The sequence below is a fragment of the Scomber scombrus genome, chromosome 24 (genome assembly GCF_963691925.1).
Source record: "Scomber scombrus chromosome 24, fScoSco1.1, whole genome shotgun sequence".
Taxonomy (NCBI): Eukaryota; Metazoa; Chordata; class Actinopteri; order Scombriformes; family Scombridae; genus Scomber; species Scomber scombrus.
Genome location: NC_084993.1, coordinates 2,867,119 through 2,886,245, shown reverse-complemented (window position 1 = coordinate 2,886,245; position 19,127 = coordinate 2,867,119). Strand labels below are relative to the sequence as shown.

General features: G+C 40.8%; 1 protein-coding gene across 1 annotated transcript in view; it reads right to left on the bottom strand.

Moving 5' to 3' along the window:
* Positions 1–19,127, bottom strand: part of LOC134006589 (plakophilin-4-like) — a 58,722-nt gene that overhangs the window by 6,621 nt on the left and 32,974 nt on the right. The window contains exons 7-12 of the mRNA XM_062445508.1: positions 15,004–15,174; positions 12,477–12,678; positions 12,178–12,310; positions 8,920–9,133; positions 4,575–4,761; positions 398–515 (exon numbers count right to left, since the gene is read on the bottom strand). Of these exons, the coding sequence (XP_062301492.1) occupies positions 398–515; positions 4,575–4,761; positions 8,920–9,133; positions 12,178–12,310; positions 12,477–12,678; positions 15,004–15,174 (1,025 nt within the window). The remainder of the gene's footprint in view (positions 1–397; positions 516–4,574; positions 4,762–8,919; positions 9,134–12,177; positions 12,311–12,476; positions 12,679–15,003; positions 15,175–19,127) is intronic.

Sequence of the window (19,127 nt, the reverse complement as noted above, 5' to 3'; positions counted from 1 at the left end):
AGTACAATGGTTTCTATTTGTTAACTTGCACTTTATTAGGTCACGTGATTTTATAACAGTTTTAGTATCCTTATTTATTTTTAGACATTACATATATTGTTTTTTAACTTGCTATTGGTTTTATTTACTCTTAGATCTCTTGTCTTTTTATTGTCGTTTGTTGCTTTATTATGTAGTGTGTAGTAGAGGATTTAGTAGTAGTAATAATAGCAGTGATGGGGAGAGTAGTGGAGTAGTTGTGGGAGCTTATCGCCCATTTTTTGACAGAAAGAAAGGTTAACTTATACATTTCATTGTAGTTTCTGGTGTATAAATGTGACTCGGTGTGTTTCTAAATGACAAAAACAAGTGTGTGTGTGTGTGTGTGTTTATTTGTGTGTGTTTTTTTTTGTTGCACCTTGCTGTCGTAGTCGGAGGTGTTGACGCAGGCTTTGAGGACGTGAAGCAGCGAGTCGACCAGACCCTCACAGCATCGCAACTGGCTCCTCGCCTCCTCCCCTGCTGAGCTCAGGTTCCTCACACACACACACACACACACGCACACACACACACGCACGCACGCACACACACACACACACACACACACACACAGAGAGAAAGCCACACATTAATTCAGACTGAGGTGCAGTGTGTGGATTCCCCCACAAGGTGGCTTCAAACCTGCCCGGATACAGTAAAAGTGTCGAGCTGATCGTCCAATAGGAACCTTCAGCCAGCTGCTAATGGGAGTGCTGACATGAGAAGACTGCACAACGGCGCACGCCAAGCTCCCACAATGCATTTCTATACCATCAATCTACAGCTCGCAGCCAAGTCTTAAGAGTATAGGGAATCACTGGAGGCTTCTGTGTGCAGTGGTGTAGTTTCCCTGCAGCTCAGAGTCACTGAAAGCAAAACAAGATGAGGAGAAAAGAAGGTGGAAAACAATGCACCGAGACTTCATTCTGATTGGGAAAGAAGGAAAGATGAAGGGAAGGAAAGAGGGAAGGAAAGGAGCAAGTTAGGAAAGGAAGGAAGGAAGGAAGGAAAAGAAGACGGGAAGGAAGGAGGGAAGGAAAGAAGGAAGGAAGGTAGGTAAAGACAGGAAGGAAGGAAGGTAAGGAAGATAAGGAAGACAGGAAGGAAAGATGGAAGGAAGGAAAGGAGCAAGGAAAGATGGAAGGAAGGAATGGAGCAAGGAAAGATGGAAAAGACAGGAAGGAAAGATTAAGGGAAGGAAGGATGGAAAGAAGCAAGTTAGGAAAGGAAGGAAGGAAGGAAGGAAAAGAAGACGGGAAGGAAGGAGGGAAGGAAAGAAGGAAGGAAGGTAAAGACAGGAAGGAAGGAAGGTAAGGAAGATAAGGAAGACAGGAAGGAAAGATGGAAGGAAGGAAGGAACGAAGGAAAAGAAGACAGAAAGGATGGAAGAAAAGAAGGAAGGAAGGAAGGATGGAAGGAAGGAAAGAAGGAAAACCGAGTCACTAAAAGCAAAACAAATGAGAAGAAAAAGGAAAGAAAGCACGTTGACTTAATTCTAATTGGCTCTTGACACTAGAGATTAAACCTCATCTAAAACAGACCAGTCTGCATAAAAGTGGGAAATCTGCACACAGCAGGTTTCCCACTTTGTTTAATGTATGAGGACGAGCCGCTACAGATAATCAGAGTCCGACCATCATCAGCACATTCTCCTTCCTTTAAAACTCCACAATGCAGAGATTTTATTTTATCTTTCAGAGAGAACAGAGAGAAGAGGTGCATCTCCACTATCACTACTACTGCTGCTGCATTTCAGAGAGTACAGAAATGTCCTCATGCCTCGGTGCCCAAATGTTGATTTTCAGCCTTTTTGCAGACATGGAAAAAAAGTTAGTGTCTAAATACGAACATAAATACATCCTATTACATTTAGGCTTAAGCTATTGATTTGCTTGGCTTTCAATGACTTCTGTGTTGGATATATGGATGTCCAGAAAAGTCAAGAGTTTCTCAGTCAAACATAAAAGGAGGCGTTTTTCTAATGTTTTAATATTTAACATGTTTCTAAATATTTTACATATATTGCTGTTTTTAATTCTTTGAAATCAATATTTTGTTTATATTTTAGGAAGGAAGAAAGAGAAGGAAGGAAGGAAAAGATGAAAAGAAGGAAGGAAGGAAAAGAAGACAGGAAGGAAAGATGGAAGTAAGGAAGGAAAGATGGAAGGAAGGAAAGAAGGATGGAAAAGAAGACAAGAAGGAAGAAAGAAAAAGAAGGAAGGAAGGAAGGAAGTGAGGAAGGAAGGAAAATAAGACAGGAAGGAAAGATTGAAGTAAGGAAGGAAGGAAATATGGAAGTAAGGAAGGAAGGAAAGATGGAAGTAAGGAAGGATGAAGGAAGGAAGGAAGGAAAGGAGGATGGAAGGAAAGGAGGATGGAAAAGAAGACAAGAAGGAAGAAAGAAAAAGAAGGAAGGAAGGAAAAGAAGACAGGAAGGAATGATGGAAGGAAGGAAAGAAGGACAGAAGGAAGGAAAAGAAGACAGGAAGGAAAGATGGAAGTAAGGAAGGAAGGAAAGATGGAAGTAAGGAAGGAAGGAAGGAAAGGAGGAAGGAAAAGAATACAGGAAGGAAGAAAGAAAAAGAAGGAAGGAAGGAAGAAAGAAAGAAAAAGAAGGAAGGAAGGAAAAAAAGACAGGAAGGAAAGATGGAAGGAAGGAAGGAAAGGAGGAAGTAAGGAAGGAAGGAAGGAAGGAAGGAAGGAAGGAAGGAAGGAAGGAAGGAAGACAGGAAGGAAGAAAGAAAGAAAAAAGGAAGGAAGGAAAGAATTAGAAACTGCCAATCAAGGCAACTCCGATATAACATGAACACGCAATCTGCAGCCACTTGGTGATAAATTGACCAATCACGGAGCCTCGTCGCCTTCTGCATTGAAAGGTTAAACTTCCTCTTATTGAACCGCTCCTTCCTGTTTCTGACCTCATCTGGGAAGTCCCCGTCTTCATTAAAACACGCTTAATATTTTTTAATTTCCCCCAAAGTGTCTCGTCAGTGTCTCGGCACAGATAAGCTTAGACGAGGTAATGTGAGATATTCTCCACCTGTGCGAACTCAAGAGGGAGGGATTTGAATTTTAGAGGGTTTCCTAAGAGAAAAAGCTGGATTTAACAACATTAGATTTGCTATTTTCTCTTTTCTTTTTGGGTTTCTTTGGTAAAAAAGGACAAAACGGGTGTAAAAAAAACTTAGCTGTTGACCTGTAAATCATTGGTCTCTCATGAGCTTTGATCTTTAAGCCACAAAGATCTAATTTAGCTGTTGTTTGCCACTGTATGTGTGACCAATGCATACTTTAAGACCTCATGCCTGCATAAAATCTCCATTACAGAGCCTCTCTTATTGATGGATTATACAACTGTGGGGTTTTGTTTTTTGTAGAATCATTACGATGAAAAGCAGACACACACAAAAAAGAAAGAAAGAAAAAAGGAAAAACCCAGAAGCACAGACGGCCGATAAATCCAAAAGTCGTCCTTGCATTTCCAAAAAAAAAACGATAATCAATGTAATGAGCTAACGGCACGGCTGGTAACTCAACAGGCTGAGGAAGAACGAGGCGCTTTGTTTAATGTTTTTTCATTAAGAAATGAGATTAAATTTAATTTGGAGTTTTTTGGGGGAAAGTTAAAATGTCTGCACTTTGTAAATGTGAAGAAGAGATGGTGATTAATATAAATAAACATTAATATACATAAACATTAATATACATATATATACACGTTAATATACATAAACATGCTAATTAAAGTTATTCTACAACAGGGGAAGGAAGGAAGGAAGCAGAGAGGTGATTGATAAACATAAACAAGCTCATTAAAGCTTGTGATTAACTTAAATAACAAAAGGGAAGTGTTGATTATTAAAGAGTTAGGTAAGGAAGGAAGGGAGGAAGGAAAAAAGGAAAAGAAGACAGGAAGGAAGGAAGGAAAGATGGAAGGATGAAGGATAGGAAAGAAGGAAGGAAGGACAGATGTGAGGAAGAACAGATGGAAGGATGAAGGGAAGGAAAGAGGGGAGGAAGGAAAGATTAAGGGAAGGAAAGAAGGAAGGAAGGACGGATGTGAGGATGGACAGATGGAAGGACAGATGGAAGGATGAAGGGAGGAAGGATGGATAAAAGCAGGGAAGGACGGAAGGAAGAGAGGGAGGAAGGAAGGAAGGAAGGAAGGAAGGAAGGAAGGAAGGAAGGAAGGAAGGACGGAAGGAAGGAAAAAAGGAAAGATGAAGGGAAGAAAATATGGAAGGAAAGAAGGAAGGAAGGAAGGAAGGACAGATGTGAGGAAGGACAGATGGAAGGATGAAGGGAAGAAGGATGGAGTAAGGAAGGAAGGACAGATGTGAGGAAGAAAAGAAGACAGGAAAGAAAGAGAAGAGGAAAGAAAGAAAGACAGATGAAGGGAAGAAAAGATGGAAGTACAGAAGGAAGGAAAAGAAGACCGGAAGGAAACTGGGCCAGATTGGACCCCTTGACGGGCCGGTTCTGTTACGGGCCTCATGTTTCACCCCCCTGCTCACTAGAGACCCAACAGAAGAAGAAAGGAGCGTTTGATTCGTTACCTCAGGCAGCCGGTGGTGTTGCGCAGCAGCAGCGATGACTGGAACTTCACCTTGTGGTGGTCGTCGCGGTGCGAGACGCTGCTCCAGCCAGAGTGAGGAATGACGACCGTGTTGGTGAGCGTGCTCAGAGCGTCACGGATGATCGTCATCTTCACCGCGTCGCACGACGACAGGTTCCACAGGACGCCTGCCGGGTTTAACGTACGTCAGGTTAATGCAAGATCACAAAGTTTACGTTGGTTTGGTTTAATATGTTGATCGTTGATTGTAGCTGATGAATAATATATAATAAATTTGGGTCAAATGTACACATTTCTCTTTTTTAGAAGGGGGGAAAGAAGGAAGGAAGGAAAAGGAGGAAGGAAAGAAGGAAGGAGGGAAAATGAGGAAGGAAGGACGGAAGGAAGGAAGGAAGGAAAATAAGACAGGAAAGAAAGATGAAAGGAAGGAAGGAAAATGAGGAAGGAAGGAAGGAAGGAAAATAAGACAGGAAGGAAAGATGAAAGGAAGGAAGGAAGGAAAATAAGACAGGAAGGAAGGAAGGGAGGAATGGAGGAAGGAAGGAAGGAAGGAAAGGAGGAAGGACGGAAGGAAAGGAGGAAGGAAGGAAGGAAGGAAAAAAAAAGACAGGAAGGAAGGAAGGAAGGAAAAGAAGACAGGAAGGAAAATGAGGAAGGAAGGAAGGAAGGAAGGAAAGGAGGAAGGACGGAAGGAAAGGAGGAAGGACGGAAGGAAAGGAGGAAGGAAGGAAGGAAGGAAGGAAGGAAGGAAGGAAGGAAGGAAGGAAGGAAGGAAGGAAGGAAGGAAGGAAGGAAGGAAGAAGGAAAAGAAGACAGGAAGGAAAGATGGAAGGAAGGAATTAGGACATTTTCCTTCCTTCTCAAACCTGCAAAGACGCTGATATTAAACAAATACGATGATGCAATCCCATTATCATCATTCTTTTTTGCATAAATCAGCTTTACTGTTCAGTAAAGTGCCGTTTTTATGACTGAAAGGGTTCATCGTTCTACTCCTCCATTCACAATCTCTCTTACCAAAAAGGCAGTAAACAAGGGTATTCAATATACCTTCACTACAAGCCATTTTGGAGGTCTTGTTCCTCTTAAATTGCATATTTGGCTTGTAAAATACACAATATATCATATTTATATGAAATATTGTGTGTAATATAAGCAGCAAACCGTTAGAGCTCACGCTTCCTCTCTGGATTTATAGTCTTTATGTTATAGGTTGTACACTTTACTCTGGTTTTTTATATACATTTTTAGACGTATTCTTATTTCTGATGCACCCAAACTGCTTTAAATTGTTTATTCTTATGTTTCCTTCCTTCTCACACCTGCAAAGACGCTCATACTATTGTATGAATTAAACAAATATGATCATGCAATCCCATTATTATCATTATCACTATAAAATCAGCATTACTATTCAAGTAAAGTGCAGTTTTTTATGACTGATTGCACCAAGTTTTACTTCACAATGACCCAGTTTAATTTCATATCTAGCTTATAAAATATTGCCTCTGAAGAATCCACGCTTTCTCTCTGGATTTATAGCCTTAATGTTATAAGTTGTACACTTTATTCTCCTTGTTTTGAACAGAGTACACGATTAAAAAAACCTCAAATATTGAACAATAAGGCGGAAAAAAACAACTCAAAAAGACCAAAAAACCAACAGAGATTAAGATAATCATCATCATCCATAAAAGCTTCCAAAGAACTTTATACCAGCACATATTTTTTAGTGTGGGTGTGAATCAACAGTGTTTGGAGACTCGCTCCGCTCCGCAAGGCTGCCGCAGACTAAATGTATATAAAAAATACTTTGATGTCATCAGTTTAAATGACAAAAGTCGGGAGTGATAAGAACATTTTAGGTGAAACTAGAAACATCCTGCAGCCATTTAAGTCCACTAAAGTTATGAAGTGCAGCTTTAACCCTTTACATACTGTTCATATTCTGACTCATAATTCGTCTCTTCACCAATTCACATTCATAAAAATCCCTCCATTAGTCATTAATAAATGTTTGACTCATCCTTCTATTTGATTAAAAGACATTCATAATCACTATTTTATGGTGCAGGAGAATATTTTAAAGAATATGATGAATATAGCAGCATGTTTAACCCTCCTGTTGTCCTCGAGTCAAGGAAGGAAGGGAGGGAGGAAGGGTGGGAGGAAGGGAGGGAGGAAGGGAGAAAGAAGGAAGGAAAGGAGTGAGGAAGGGAGGGAAGAAGGATGGAAGGGAGGAAGAAGGGAGGAAGGAAGGGAGGAAGGGAGGGAGGAAGGGAGGAAGAAGGAAGAAAAGGAGGGAGGAAGGAACGTAGGAGGGAGGGAGGAAAGAAGGAAGGAGGGAGGGAATGAAGGAAGGAAGGAAGGGAGGGAGGAAGGAACAGTCAAAACCGACAGGGTCAATTTGCCCCGGGAGGACGACACGAAGGATAAGTGCTGATTTTTTTTTTTTTTTTTTTTTTTTTTAAATAAATATAGGTTAAATTTGTACATTTGCATATATAAAAAATGTGTATAAGCTGCACAAAAACTTTAAAATGATGCATTTTACTTCCATTTTTGCAAAGTCCAGCTAAAAGAAAGTTTTCAAATGTCAAAAAAAATTGGTGAAATTCAATCCTGAACAATTATGTAAAGGGTTAATAATCTACATCCTAACCCGAGCTGTGCAACTACAAACTTCCCCAAAGCTTCACAACAAACTGAGGAACTGTTGTGTGTGTTTTGATGAAGAATCGAAGCCATCTTGCAGTTTCATCTCTCCTGGTACCAAACAGTATGTGCGGTGCGGCTGCAGAGCTTTTCATCTCGGCGTTCTCTGTTTTCCAAAGCACATTATCTTAGCATCTGTCCCGCGGACTGTGCCGAGATCTGTTCTGTCAACACTGCGCGCTGAGTGTTTAAGCCGCTGCCGCTCTCACCTCCCACAGAACAGCCGATGCACAGATTAACACGCTGCCAGCCAGTCAGACGGCGACGCGGACCGACGCTCAGACAGCCGGATCGCCCGGGCGATCGATGAACCGAGGCAAGCAGGCGAACACCCCACACGAAAAAAAACACCACTGAGGGATTTTAATGTGTCATGTTTTGGCATTTTGGGAGCTGATTTTTGTCAATGTGGGTGCTGCTTTTCACATGAATTAATCAATTTAGGTATAGAAACATGCACCTGAGTTAATAACTACACCTCACATAAGACTTTAATTGTACACTCTAACTATGCCACTTTGTTTTTTAGCATGATATCACAAAAACTGTTTAAAATGAGCCTTTGCTGTGAATTTAGGGCATTTTCTCATGAACTATTGCACTTACTTGAAAGAAAAATGTGCCCCACTTGTCCCCATAATGGCCTAAAACTAAGTTTATTTTTATGCAAATGTCCAGAATAAAATATTCCTGATGTTACTTAATTTATAATTTGAGAGACTAGTGCAGCCTTGGTGGAGATAATCGCTCTCAGAGTATCTCCTTTACTTTAAAGGAGCAACTTGAAGGTTGAATTTCTTACTAGATTTTGGTCAATTATGATGTTTTTTTTTTTGTGTCCATGTGGTTTAGTCAAATTTAAAAAGGTTAAAATGTGAAAATAAATGTATGAATAACTTGCACACATGATTCTTTTTTTGTGGACCCAGCATCAAATTTCTGCTTTTAAATCCATTTTGAGAGAATATATTAGAGGATTATGGCTAAAATGTCTAAGTGGTGTAACCATAAAAAACTTTGTACTAAATAATTCAACTTGCTTAAAAACAGTAAATTCTCAATAAAACACCATATCAACTAGTTTGGCATGATCTTACATTATAACTTTTTAAGAGACATAAAGGCAGAAATTTAGAGGGAGAAGGGAGATATTTAACCTTTGTGGTCAAATTGACCCTGTCTGTTTTGACTGTTCCTTCTTTCCTCCCTTCCTTCCTTCCGTCTGTTCTTCCTCCCTCCCTCCCTCCCTCTTTTCCTTCTTACCTCTGTCCCTTCTTTCCTCCCTCCCTCCCTCCCTCCCTCTTTTCCTTCTTTCCTCCCTCCCTCCCTCCTTCTTCCCTCCTACCTTCCTTCTTTCCTCCGTCCTTCCTCCCTTCCTTCATTCCCTCCTTCCCTCCCTCCCTTCCCTCCGTCCTCCCTCCCACCTTCCCTCCCTCCCTCCCTCCCTTCCTTCCTTCCTCCTTCCTTCCTCCCTCCCTCCCTCCTTTCCTTAATTTCCTCCCTCCCTCCCTCCCTTCCCTCCCTCCTTTCCTCTCTCCCTCCCTTCCTTCCTTCCTTGACTCCAACAGGAGGGTTAACCGGCCTCTTAATGAATATCCATCTAGACGTACCGGTGACCAACTCTCGCACTTCGTTGTCGGTGGTCTTCCTGAGGAGGCGCAGCAGAGCGGGAACGCCTCCGCAGTTCCTCAGCGCCACCTTGTTGTTGTCGGTGGCTTTGCCGTAAACCAGGTTCCTCAGGGCTCCGCAGGCGCTCTTCTGCACCTCGGCCGCCTTGTTATCCAGCAGGTCTACCAGGTGCTGGATGCCACCCAAGTGACACACCTGGAGAAAAAAGAGACCAATGACAGAGATGGATGAACTTTATGCCAAGTTAACACAGTATATACACCTAACACAGTGCAATGATTTAAGCTTCCTGTCGCCTGCTTTCATCCTGAATATGCAAATTATTACTGAAGCAATTACTGTGAGAGATTCTGAAGGAAAATGATGAAGGGGAGGAGGGAGGGAGGAAGGAAGGAAGGAAAGGAGGGAGGGAGGAAGAAAGGGAGGAAAGAAGAAGGAAGGAAAGGAGGGAGGAAGGAGGAAGGAAGGGAAGGAGGAAGAAAGGAAGGAAAGGAGGAAGGGAGGAAGGAAGAAAGGACAGAGGAAAGAAGGAAGGAAGGAAGGTAGGAGGGAAGGAGGGACAAAGGAAAAGAGAAAGGGAGGAAGGTAGGGGGAGGAAAGAAAGAGAGAAGGATGGAGGGAGGAAGGAAGGACAGAAGGAAGGAAGAAAAGGGGATGGAGGAAGGAAAGAAAGAGAGAAGGAGGGAGAGAGGAAGGACAGAGGAAAGAAGGAACAGTCAAAACAGACGGGGTCAATTTGACCACAAAGGCTAAAAAGGAGAAACTCAGATTTGAAATCAATTTGTCTCCTAAGACAAAAAAGTTGCTTCACCATCAAGTGAAGTGGACGAGTTTCTGTGTCCGATGTCAAATAATATTAAATCACATGAGAGAAACATAAGAAAGCTGTTTCCTTTAAAAAAAAAAAGAGTGTGTTTTTGGGATTTACGCCTCTCGAATCCAAAAGGGATAACTGTCACCATGACGATTATACTTCAGGTATAGCAGCCGTCAAGAGAACAAATTAGATTTTGACGCTAAAACTGCTAAATTCACACGGTTCAGAAAAAGGTTTATAAGTTATCTGCTGACAGATAAATTCAAGGCACGAAACAATTTACAAATAATAAAAGCTTTACGAAACTATTAAAATTGTTTTTTTCGAGCCTTTTTGAGACACTAATTTTGTCTCCTAGAAAAATCATATTTTTTAAATACAGAGCTAAAGTGTTTAAATGTAGTGATCTTCCTTCCTTCCTTCCTTTCCTCCATCCCCCTTTCTTCCTTCCTTCCTGCCTCCCTCCTTCTTTCCTTCCTTCTGTACGTCCATCCTTCTTTCCTTCCTTCTTCTTTCCTTCCTTCCTTTCCTTCCTCCCTCCTTCCTTTTCTCTTTCTTTCCTCCCCCCTACCTTCATCCCTTCCTTCTTTCCTTCCTTCGTCCCTCCCTCCCTCTTTTCCTTTCTCCCTCCCTCCGTCCTTCCTTCCTTTCCTTCCTCCGTTCCTTCCTCCCTCCTTCCCTCCATTCCTTCCTCCTTCCCCTTCTTCCTCCCTCCCTTCCTTCTTTGACTCGAAGACAACAAGAGGGTTAAATCAACATTATGGATATGGATGGATTACTGAAATGTGGATTCAAACACACACACACACACACACACACACACACAAAGCATCACTGTTCATAACTTTCTCAAAATAAACTCGTCTCAGGAGAGCAGCAGACGTTTCTGTTCTTGATTCTGTGTTCAAACCCGTCGCTGAGAATCATTTGTGTTTCCGGCTGTAGGAGCGGGCGAGTCTCCAGGCCGCTCCGACGGATAATTAAAAGCTCATCACCAAACAAACCAAACGGCACTAAAATGGCTCTCGCATGAAGGCTCTCTCTCTCTCTCTCTCTCTCTCAGCATCATCGTGCTGCAGTTATTTATTTCATGCAGAGAGAGAGAGAGAGAGAGAGAGAGAGAGAGAGAGAGAGAGAGAGAGAGAGAGAGAGAGAGAGAGAGAGAGAGAGACAGACAGTCGCAGCGCCCGGCACATTTGGCACCAACGTTCCCCAAAGTTTCGGTGGAGCAGATGGCGCTTTGGCTCAGAGTCTGGCAGCCAGGGTCTCAAAATAAAAGTCATATTTCAACTGAGAACAGAAATACAACAGCAGATATCTGAGGTGATGTAATATACCGATGCTGTCATCATAAAAACTTAAAATAGCACTGAATTGTCTTTATTTGTAGTATTATATAGCTTTTATTTATAAGTTTAGGTTAGTTTGTTTTTATTCTCTTTACAATAAATATAAACAACAATACAATAAAATAAAGGATTTAAACACTGCAACGTGTGTTTATGTGTGATATGAATATGTTAAGTCATTAATTTTCTAATGTAATGCTCATATTTAATATCTGAATAGTGTCTCCTTTAAATCACAAGTCTAATCCATCAAAAGATCATTACATTGAAATATTAAATACTGTATAATGACTTAACATAGTATATACATTATATATTATGCAGGGATGCATACATTACTGCAATATTTCCATTATGAATTAATTTGTTGATTTTTTTTTAATAGTATCGGATCAAACGTTTCAGCCGAAAATGACAATAAATTCTCACAGTATTATATAAAATTATGTAACAATTATTTTATTCTATAATATAAACTAATTCTAGTATTATATTATATATATATTTTATTATTTTTCTTCCAATTTATATTAATTATTTTATTATAAATTTTTATATATAATTTCTTAACCAATAACATATAAATTAATATATTATTATATTATATATTAATTATTTTATTATAAATTATACTATTATATATATAGACACAAATTCTTATAGTACTATACCATCATTCTTATGGTATTATAAATTCTGATAGTAATACATATACATTCTTATGGTATTATACCTAAATTCGTATTATATATAAAATATTACAGTCTGTGTTGTGGAGTGAAACCTTTAAACGTGGCAGCACCTTCCACCTCTTTCCTTCCTTCCTTCCTTCCTGAGTCATGACCGTGACGTTGGTTTCACTCTTATTATATATGAATGATTATAGTATTATATATAAAGTATTACAGTCTGTGTTGTGGAGTGAAACCTTTAAATGTGGCAGCACCTTCCTCCTCTTTCTTTCCTTCCTTCCTTCCTTCCTTCCTTCCTTCCTTCCTGAGTCATGACCGTGACGTTGGTCTCACTCTTATTTTTACCCTCACAGCTGCCCTGCGTGTCTCTTCACACCTCACCTCCACCTTGACCCTGTTGTCTCCGTAGCACAGGTGCTGCAGGTAGGCGGCTGCGTTGGCCTGGACGGAGGGGAAGTGATGCTGCAGCATGTGGATAACCTCCTGCAGCTCGGGATCACGCCAAGCAAACTCCCTGAGAGCAGGAAAGACACAGAATCATTTAATTACCACTTTAACACTCTTTTTGTAATTTCCTTTTCATGTTGGGCTTTAATGCTGCAACCCAGTGTACTTTCCTAGGATGGTGAAGTCATGACCCATCTCCACCACATAAATATGTCAGACATAGGTCTGCGTACCTCGGGTCTTTGTGGATGCTCTCGATGGACGGAGTGCGCGTTGCGACCCGATCCACCAATCCCGAGTGCCGGTGGGAGTAGACGGGCTCGGCGGAGACTCTGTAGGAGTCGACGTACAGAGCCGCGGTGCTCAGCCCGAAGCTGCTTCTTTGGTACGGCAGCGTGCCGCAATGGCTTGTGTTCCGAGGGAGGGTCTCCATACCTGAGGAAATAAAGGGTCAGAAACTTTTAAAAAATGGGGAAGAAGAATGTGAACGAGTAATTAGAGCTGCAGGAAACAGATTGGAGGCAGTTTAACCCTTTAATGCCAAGTTAATCATATTTAATAGATGAGTTTAACCCTCCTGTTGTCCTTGAGTCAAGGAAGGAAGGGAGGAAGGAAGGAAGGAAAGGAGGGAGGGATGGTTCTCTATTTGATGGTTCAGGCTTTACAGGGTTAGCTTGGTGTCAAACATGAGGCCCGGGGTGCCAGAACCGGCCCGCCAATGGGTCCAATCAGGCCCACCTTCCTTCCTCTCTTCTTTTACTTCCTTACTTCCTCCCTCTCTTCTTTTCCTTCCATCCTCCCTCCATTCTTTCCTTCCTACCTTCCTACCTTCCTTCCTTCCTCCCTCCCTCCCTTCCTTCCTCCCTCCCTCCCTCCCTTCCTCCCTCCCTCCCTTCCTTCCTTCCTCCCTCCCTCCCTTCCTTATCAAGCCCATGAGATCTAATTGGACTGTATGTGGACCTTGAATGTAAATGACTTTGAGTTAAAGCAATTAAAAAAATAAAAAAAAAAGCAAAATACTTTGAAGGTCATATATTATAAAACAGAGAAAGTTAAAGTGTGTTATGTAAGAACTTAAACCTGCAGCAGTCACTTTAAAAGCAGCGCGTCGTCTCAAAAGGCCGAAACCTGTTTTAAATCTTGACTAAACAAGTAAAATGGCTCCTTTACATCTTCCACTATCAAACTCCGCAGAGCCTTCAGCTTTAAATAATTCTGCAAAGGCTTCAATTAAGAAGCGGCGGAGTACATGAAAGGTTTCAGCCTAATTAAGTTCTGACCTCAGGGGTGTTTGGAGAGGGGGAGGGGCAGAGGGGTGATAGTAACAACAGTTCCTGGGCCTGTAAACCATGATTTCCACCACTGATTTTTTGAGGAATTATCTTCTGAAAAAGATGTGAAACTGAGACCAACTTCTCAACCCAAGGATAAGAGAGGGGGGGGGGGGCTGCTGTGATTGCGTAATTCACTGTGTTTATAATAAATGTGCTAAAACTCATGTGAGGGGAATCTGCTGAGTTGTGTGAAATGCTTTTTGGACGACTGCTGTTACTATTTCTGTGTTTTGTCGTCTCCTACTGCACCACCAGCACTACTTCTCTTAGTGAGTATTATTACTTCTAAAGCATCTAATGGCGCTTTTCCACTAAACAGTTCCAGCACGACTCAGTTTTTTTTGCGTTTCCATCAGGGATAGTACCCGGTACCTGGTTCTTTTTTAGTACCTGCTCTGGTGAGGTTCCAAGCGAGCCAAGCCGATACTAAAATGTGACGTCAACAGACTGCCGGCCGCTGATTGGTCAGAAGAGTTGTCGCTGGAAGAGTCATGAGCCGTCCCACATAAGAATCAAACCCGGCATTTTTAAATACCAACAACAGCGTTACAGCGTTTCTCTTCTCTTGCTTTGTGTGTGACAATAAGCCTCATACAGCAGGAAGCACACCATCGCCTCCATGTCCTCCATTGTTTATGTGTTTTGTGTCGCGTATAAAACGAAGTCACGGCAGTTTCGCGGAGCTGTGCTATGACGACCCCGCTCACATTGAGGAGGTACTTTTTTTGTAATGGAAAAGGTCGTTCCTGGAACCATACCGAGGCGAGGCGAGCCGAGTAGTGCTAGAACTGTATAGTGGAAAAGCGCCATAATAATAATCAGGATGTTTTTGCTTTTTTTTGGGTGCAAATCAGCAACAGTTTCTATTTTTAGGGCCACTTAAAGCTTAAATGTAAGAACCAAAAAATTAAAATTTCACAATAAAACATTTTTAGTGTTAAAATTTCTTTCTGTGATTATAATAAATCTGCAAAACATCATGTGAGAGAATCTGTTGACTTGCTTTTTGGAAGACTGCTGTTACTATTTTTGTTTTTTGTCATCTCCTACTGCACCACTACTACTTCTCTTAGCTAATATTAGTATTTCTGCATCTAATAATCCAGAATTTTGGCTTTAATTCTGCTACAAACCAGCTACAATTTCTGTTTTTAAGCCATTTAATGCTTAAATATCAGGACCAATAATGACAGTTTCACAGAAAAACATTTTTAGGGGTTAAAATGTTTGATTTCTTATTATAAGCCCTGTCCACATTTCCCCATATTTAACCAAAACATCCAATTAGCAAACTTATTTCTACTTAAACTTTAAAGCTAACACATTAAAACCAAACAACAGTTACATATAAACTCTAAAATATCAGATTTTAATGTCTAATAATAAATAAATGAATGATTTGAGGTTGAGCTGCAAGGTGCAGTACCTGTGCTCGTCCTGTAGAGGGAGCCCTGGGGGTCGTGGGTGGGGCTGTGGTACAGCGGACTGTGGAAGGAGCGCTCGTCGAACACGGGCGTCATGTGGCAGTCTGGAGACAACGCGGCCCGCAGCTCTGGATCCATCTGCCCCGCGTGGCCGACGTACGAGCTGTGGAGCCCTGCAGGAACATAAATATAAAGAAATAGGTCTAAATGTGTTGTTTTACAGTGTAGATTTCATTCAAGATAAATGTGGCATCTCAGTATAGATGCCAATAGTTTGGAGCTTTAAGGAGATATTTGTGCTTTTTTTACACGATTATTATTAGTGGTTTAAGTATAATAATGTAATATAATAATGTAAGTCTTAATTTAATTAAAAATGTTGATTTTTAAAAAAGTATTTATTTAAATTGAATATAATGAATATTTACTTCGTCAATTAGGGCTAGGTTGTAACATTTATATTTAACATTTATATATATATATATTTACCATTTATATTTAACATTTATATATATATTTAACATTTATATTTAACATTTATATATATATTTAACATTTATATTTAACATTTATATTTATCTTTAACATTTATATTTATTATTTAGATTTACCATTTAGATTTATATTAAAAATGTATATTTAACATTTATATTTATATTTAACATTTATATTTAACATTAAGATTTAACGTTTAGATTTAACATGTATACTTGGATTTATTATTTAAGTATACACATTTTTAACAGTTATATATTATAAGACGTTTTACATGAATTTCTGTGTCAAATGCAAGAAAAATGAGCTAAATATACAAAACATATTAGCTATAAAACTGCAAATTTTAAATTATAATTCTTTGGTAAAATGAATGTAAAGTATGAAACATGAAATAGATTGTTTCTTTTGCTTTTACCAACCAATGTCAGACCTGTACAATGGCTAAATACATTTAAATAAAGGGGCAAAAGAATATACAGAATATAAGATACATTACAATAATAACAGCTATAGTATCTATAATGATCACAATAACTTAAAAATACTACTCAGCACATTCCCACAGAGAAAGCAACATTTTCATGGCAGCACTGACACAAAAAAAAAGCAAAAGCAACAAGAAACTGAGGTATATATATATATATTTTTTAAAGTTCCTGTTGAACTCTGTTTTAATATAAAGTGTATTTCACTCTGCTGCTATCTGCAGACACTAGAGACTCTCCACCGCCTCAAGTGCAACTTTTGTTCAAGTGCTCTTTTATTTGCAGTATTTCATCGTTCTTCCCTCGTGTCTCCTCAACTTAACCGTGAATATTTTGTTCTCTACAAACTTTTTTTTGTCACTATAAATGCTGATGTGTGAAGTGTTTAGCAGGTTTTATGTGTTTTTGTAGTATTCTAGTGGATCTTCTTCTGCTCCTGTTGAATCTTCCTGTCGTCCTCCCGGGTCAAATTAACCCCATCTGTTTTGACTTTTCCTTCTTCCTCCCTCCCTCCCTCCTTCTCTCTTTCTTTCTTCCCTTCCTTCTTTCCTTCCTCCATCCCCCTTTTTTCTTCCTTTCCTTCCTTCCTCCCTCCCTCCTTCTCTCTTTCTTTCCTCCCCCCTACCTTCCTTCCACTGTCCTTCCTCCCTCCTTTCTTTCTTCTCCCCTACCTTCCTCCATTCCTTCTTTCCTCTGTCCTTCCTCCCTTCCTCTTTTCCTTTCTCCCTCCCTCCTACCTTCCTTCTTTCCTCCGTCCTTCCTCCCTCCTTTCCTTCCTTCCGTCTGTCCTTCCTCCTTCTCCCTTTCCTCCCTTCCTTCGTTCCTTCCTCCATCCCCCTTTCTTCCCTTCATCCCTTCCCTCTTTCCTCCCTCCTTCTTTTTCTTTCCTCCCCCCTACCTTCCTCCATTCCTTCTTTCCTCTGTCCTTCTTTCCTTCCTCCCTTGCTTTCTCCCTCCCTCCTACATTCCTTCTTTACTCCTATACCTTCCTTCTTTCCTCCGTCCTTCCTTCCTCCCTCCTTTCCTTCCGTCTGTCTTTCCTCCCTTCCTTCTTTCCTCCCTACTCTTTCTTTCCTCCCCCCTACCTTCCTCCTTTCCTGTCCTTCATCCTTCTCTCTTTCCTCCCCCCTACCTTCCTCCATTCCTTCTTTCCTCTGTCCTTCCTCCCTTCCTTACTCCCTCCTACCTTCCTTCTTCACTCCTATACCTTCCTTTTTTCCTCTGTCCTTCCTTCCTCCCTCCTTTCCTTCCTCTTTTCCTTACTCCCTCCTACCTTCCTTCTTTCCTCCGTCCTTCCTTCCTTCGTCCTTCCTTCCTCCCTCCTTTCCTTCCTTCGTTCCTCCCTCCCTTCCTCCTTTCCTTCCTCCCTTCCATTCCTCCTTCCTCCCTTGACTCGAAGACAACAGGAGGGTTAACTTCAATTTCCCTTCTTTTCTTATCAGATTTCCTTATTAAATCATTAATTATGTAGATAAAACCATGTATTCAAATACCTTTAGCCCAGATAATTGCACTATAAAAATCTTGTGGTGATATTCAGGGGGGGGGGGGGTTTGATGGTTTTGCTCTCTATCATTACAGCGGCCAAGTAATCTGTGCAGAATGAGCAAAGAAAGCCGAATAAATCCTCTTTCTGCTTGTCATGGTCATACATAAATTATAAGAGTATCTCATCATCATGTAGGTGAGGCTCTGCAAATAAAGCTTGTGCCACAAAATACTTATTTAATACATATTTCATAATAATAATGCCGACTCATCCTCCGACTGTTATTGTTGTTGTTGTCGCTTATAAAACACACGCAGACTTTCGGTCACTCGGTTTCTGCTGCAGGCGTCGTCATCAGCAAGTCAAACAAGCGGAGCGGAGGGTTTTTCCATCCTCCAATCTCAGAGCAGATCAGTTCAAAGAGCGCTCCAATTATAAAGAGGCTTTAGGGCACGATGAAGAGGAGGAGGAGGAGGAGGAAGGGGGGGTGGAGGATCAGTCCAACAGCTGAAGCACACAAATTTGCGCTTAGAGCTTGTGATGAAGGAGCTATTTGCTTCTGCAGCTCTCTCCTCTTGATTTAGATAAATAGAGAATAAGACAAGTCTCTTATCCCAAAGAATATTCATTTAATCTTCCTGTCGTATTGACCCCGTCTGTTTTGACTGTTCCTTCTTTCCTCCCCTCCGTCCTTCCGTCTGTCCTTCCTCCCTCCCTCCTTCTCTTTCCTCCCCTTCCTTCCTCCATCCCCGTTTTTTCCCTTTCCTTCCTCTCTTCCTTCATTCCTCCCTCCCTCCTTCTCTTTTTCCTCTCCCTACCTTCCTCCATTCCTCTGTCCTTCTTTCCTTCCTCTTTTCCTTTCTCCCTCCCTCCTTCTTTCCTACCTTCCTTCTTTCCTCCGTCCATCCTTCCTACCTCCCTCCTACCTTCCTTCCTTCCTCCCTCCCTCCCTCCCTTCCATTCTTCCATGATTATTTACTAAATATATAGAGAAATATTGATTTCAAAGAATTAAAAACAGCATTATATGTATTCAGCAACATGTTAAATATTTTAAAAAATTAGGAAAATCTTAAAGGTCTGACTTCTTCCTTTGTAATCATCAACATTTTCATCAGTAACTTTAATTTAATGACACATTATTGGGTATATACTGTGTGATATACGCTAGAACGACTGACCACGAAGAACCTTTAAGCTACTTTACTGTTAATTCAGTAAATATGAATTCAAATTAGTGTAATAAGTAATTTTTACCTACTTTTTACTCTATGCTGTGACTCCAAATTTGATTATATTCGACTATAACTATCAGTTTGTGTGTTTTTGGCTCTCTAACAGGTTCAATTACCTAAGCTACGAGTGCCACTGATCAGCAATAGGCTAATCTTGCATATCCATCAATTGTTTATCTCCCGCTTGTAATCTGGGATTATGTTCGGATATGCAAAGGATAACTGGAATAATGACTTAGGGCGGACGTATTAGGCCACTTAGCGGCACGGCAGGATGGAAAAATCACCGGAGAATGGACAGCGTTTTATATAGTTCACTGCACTCTGCACTCGCACACACACGGACACACACACACACACACACGGACACACACACACACACGGACACACACACACACACACACGGACACACACACACA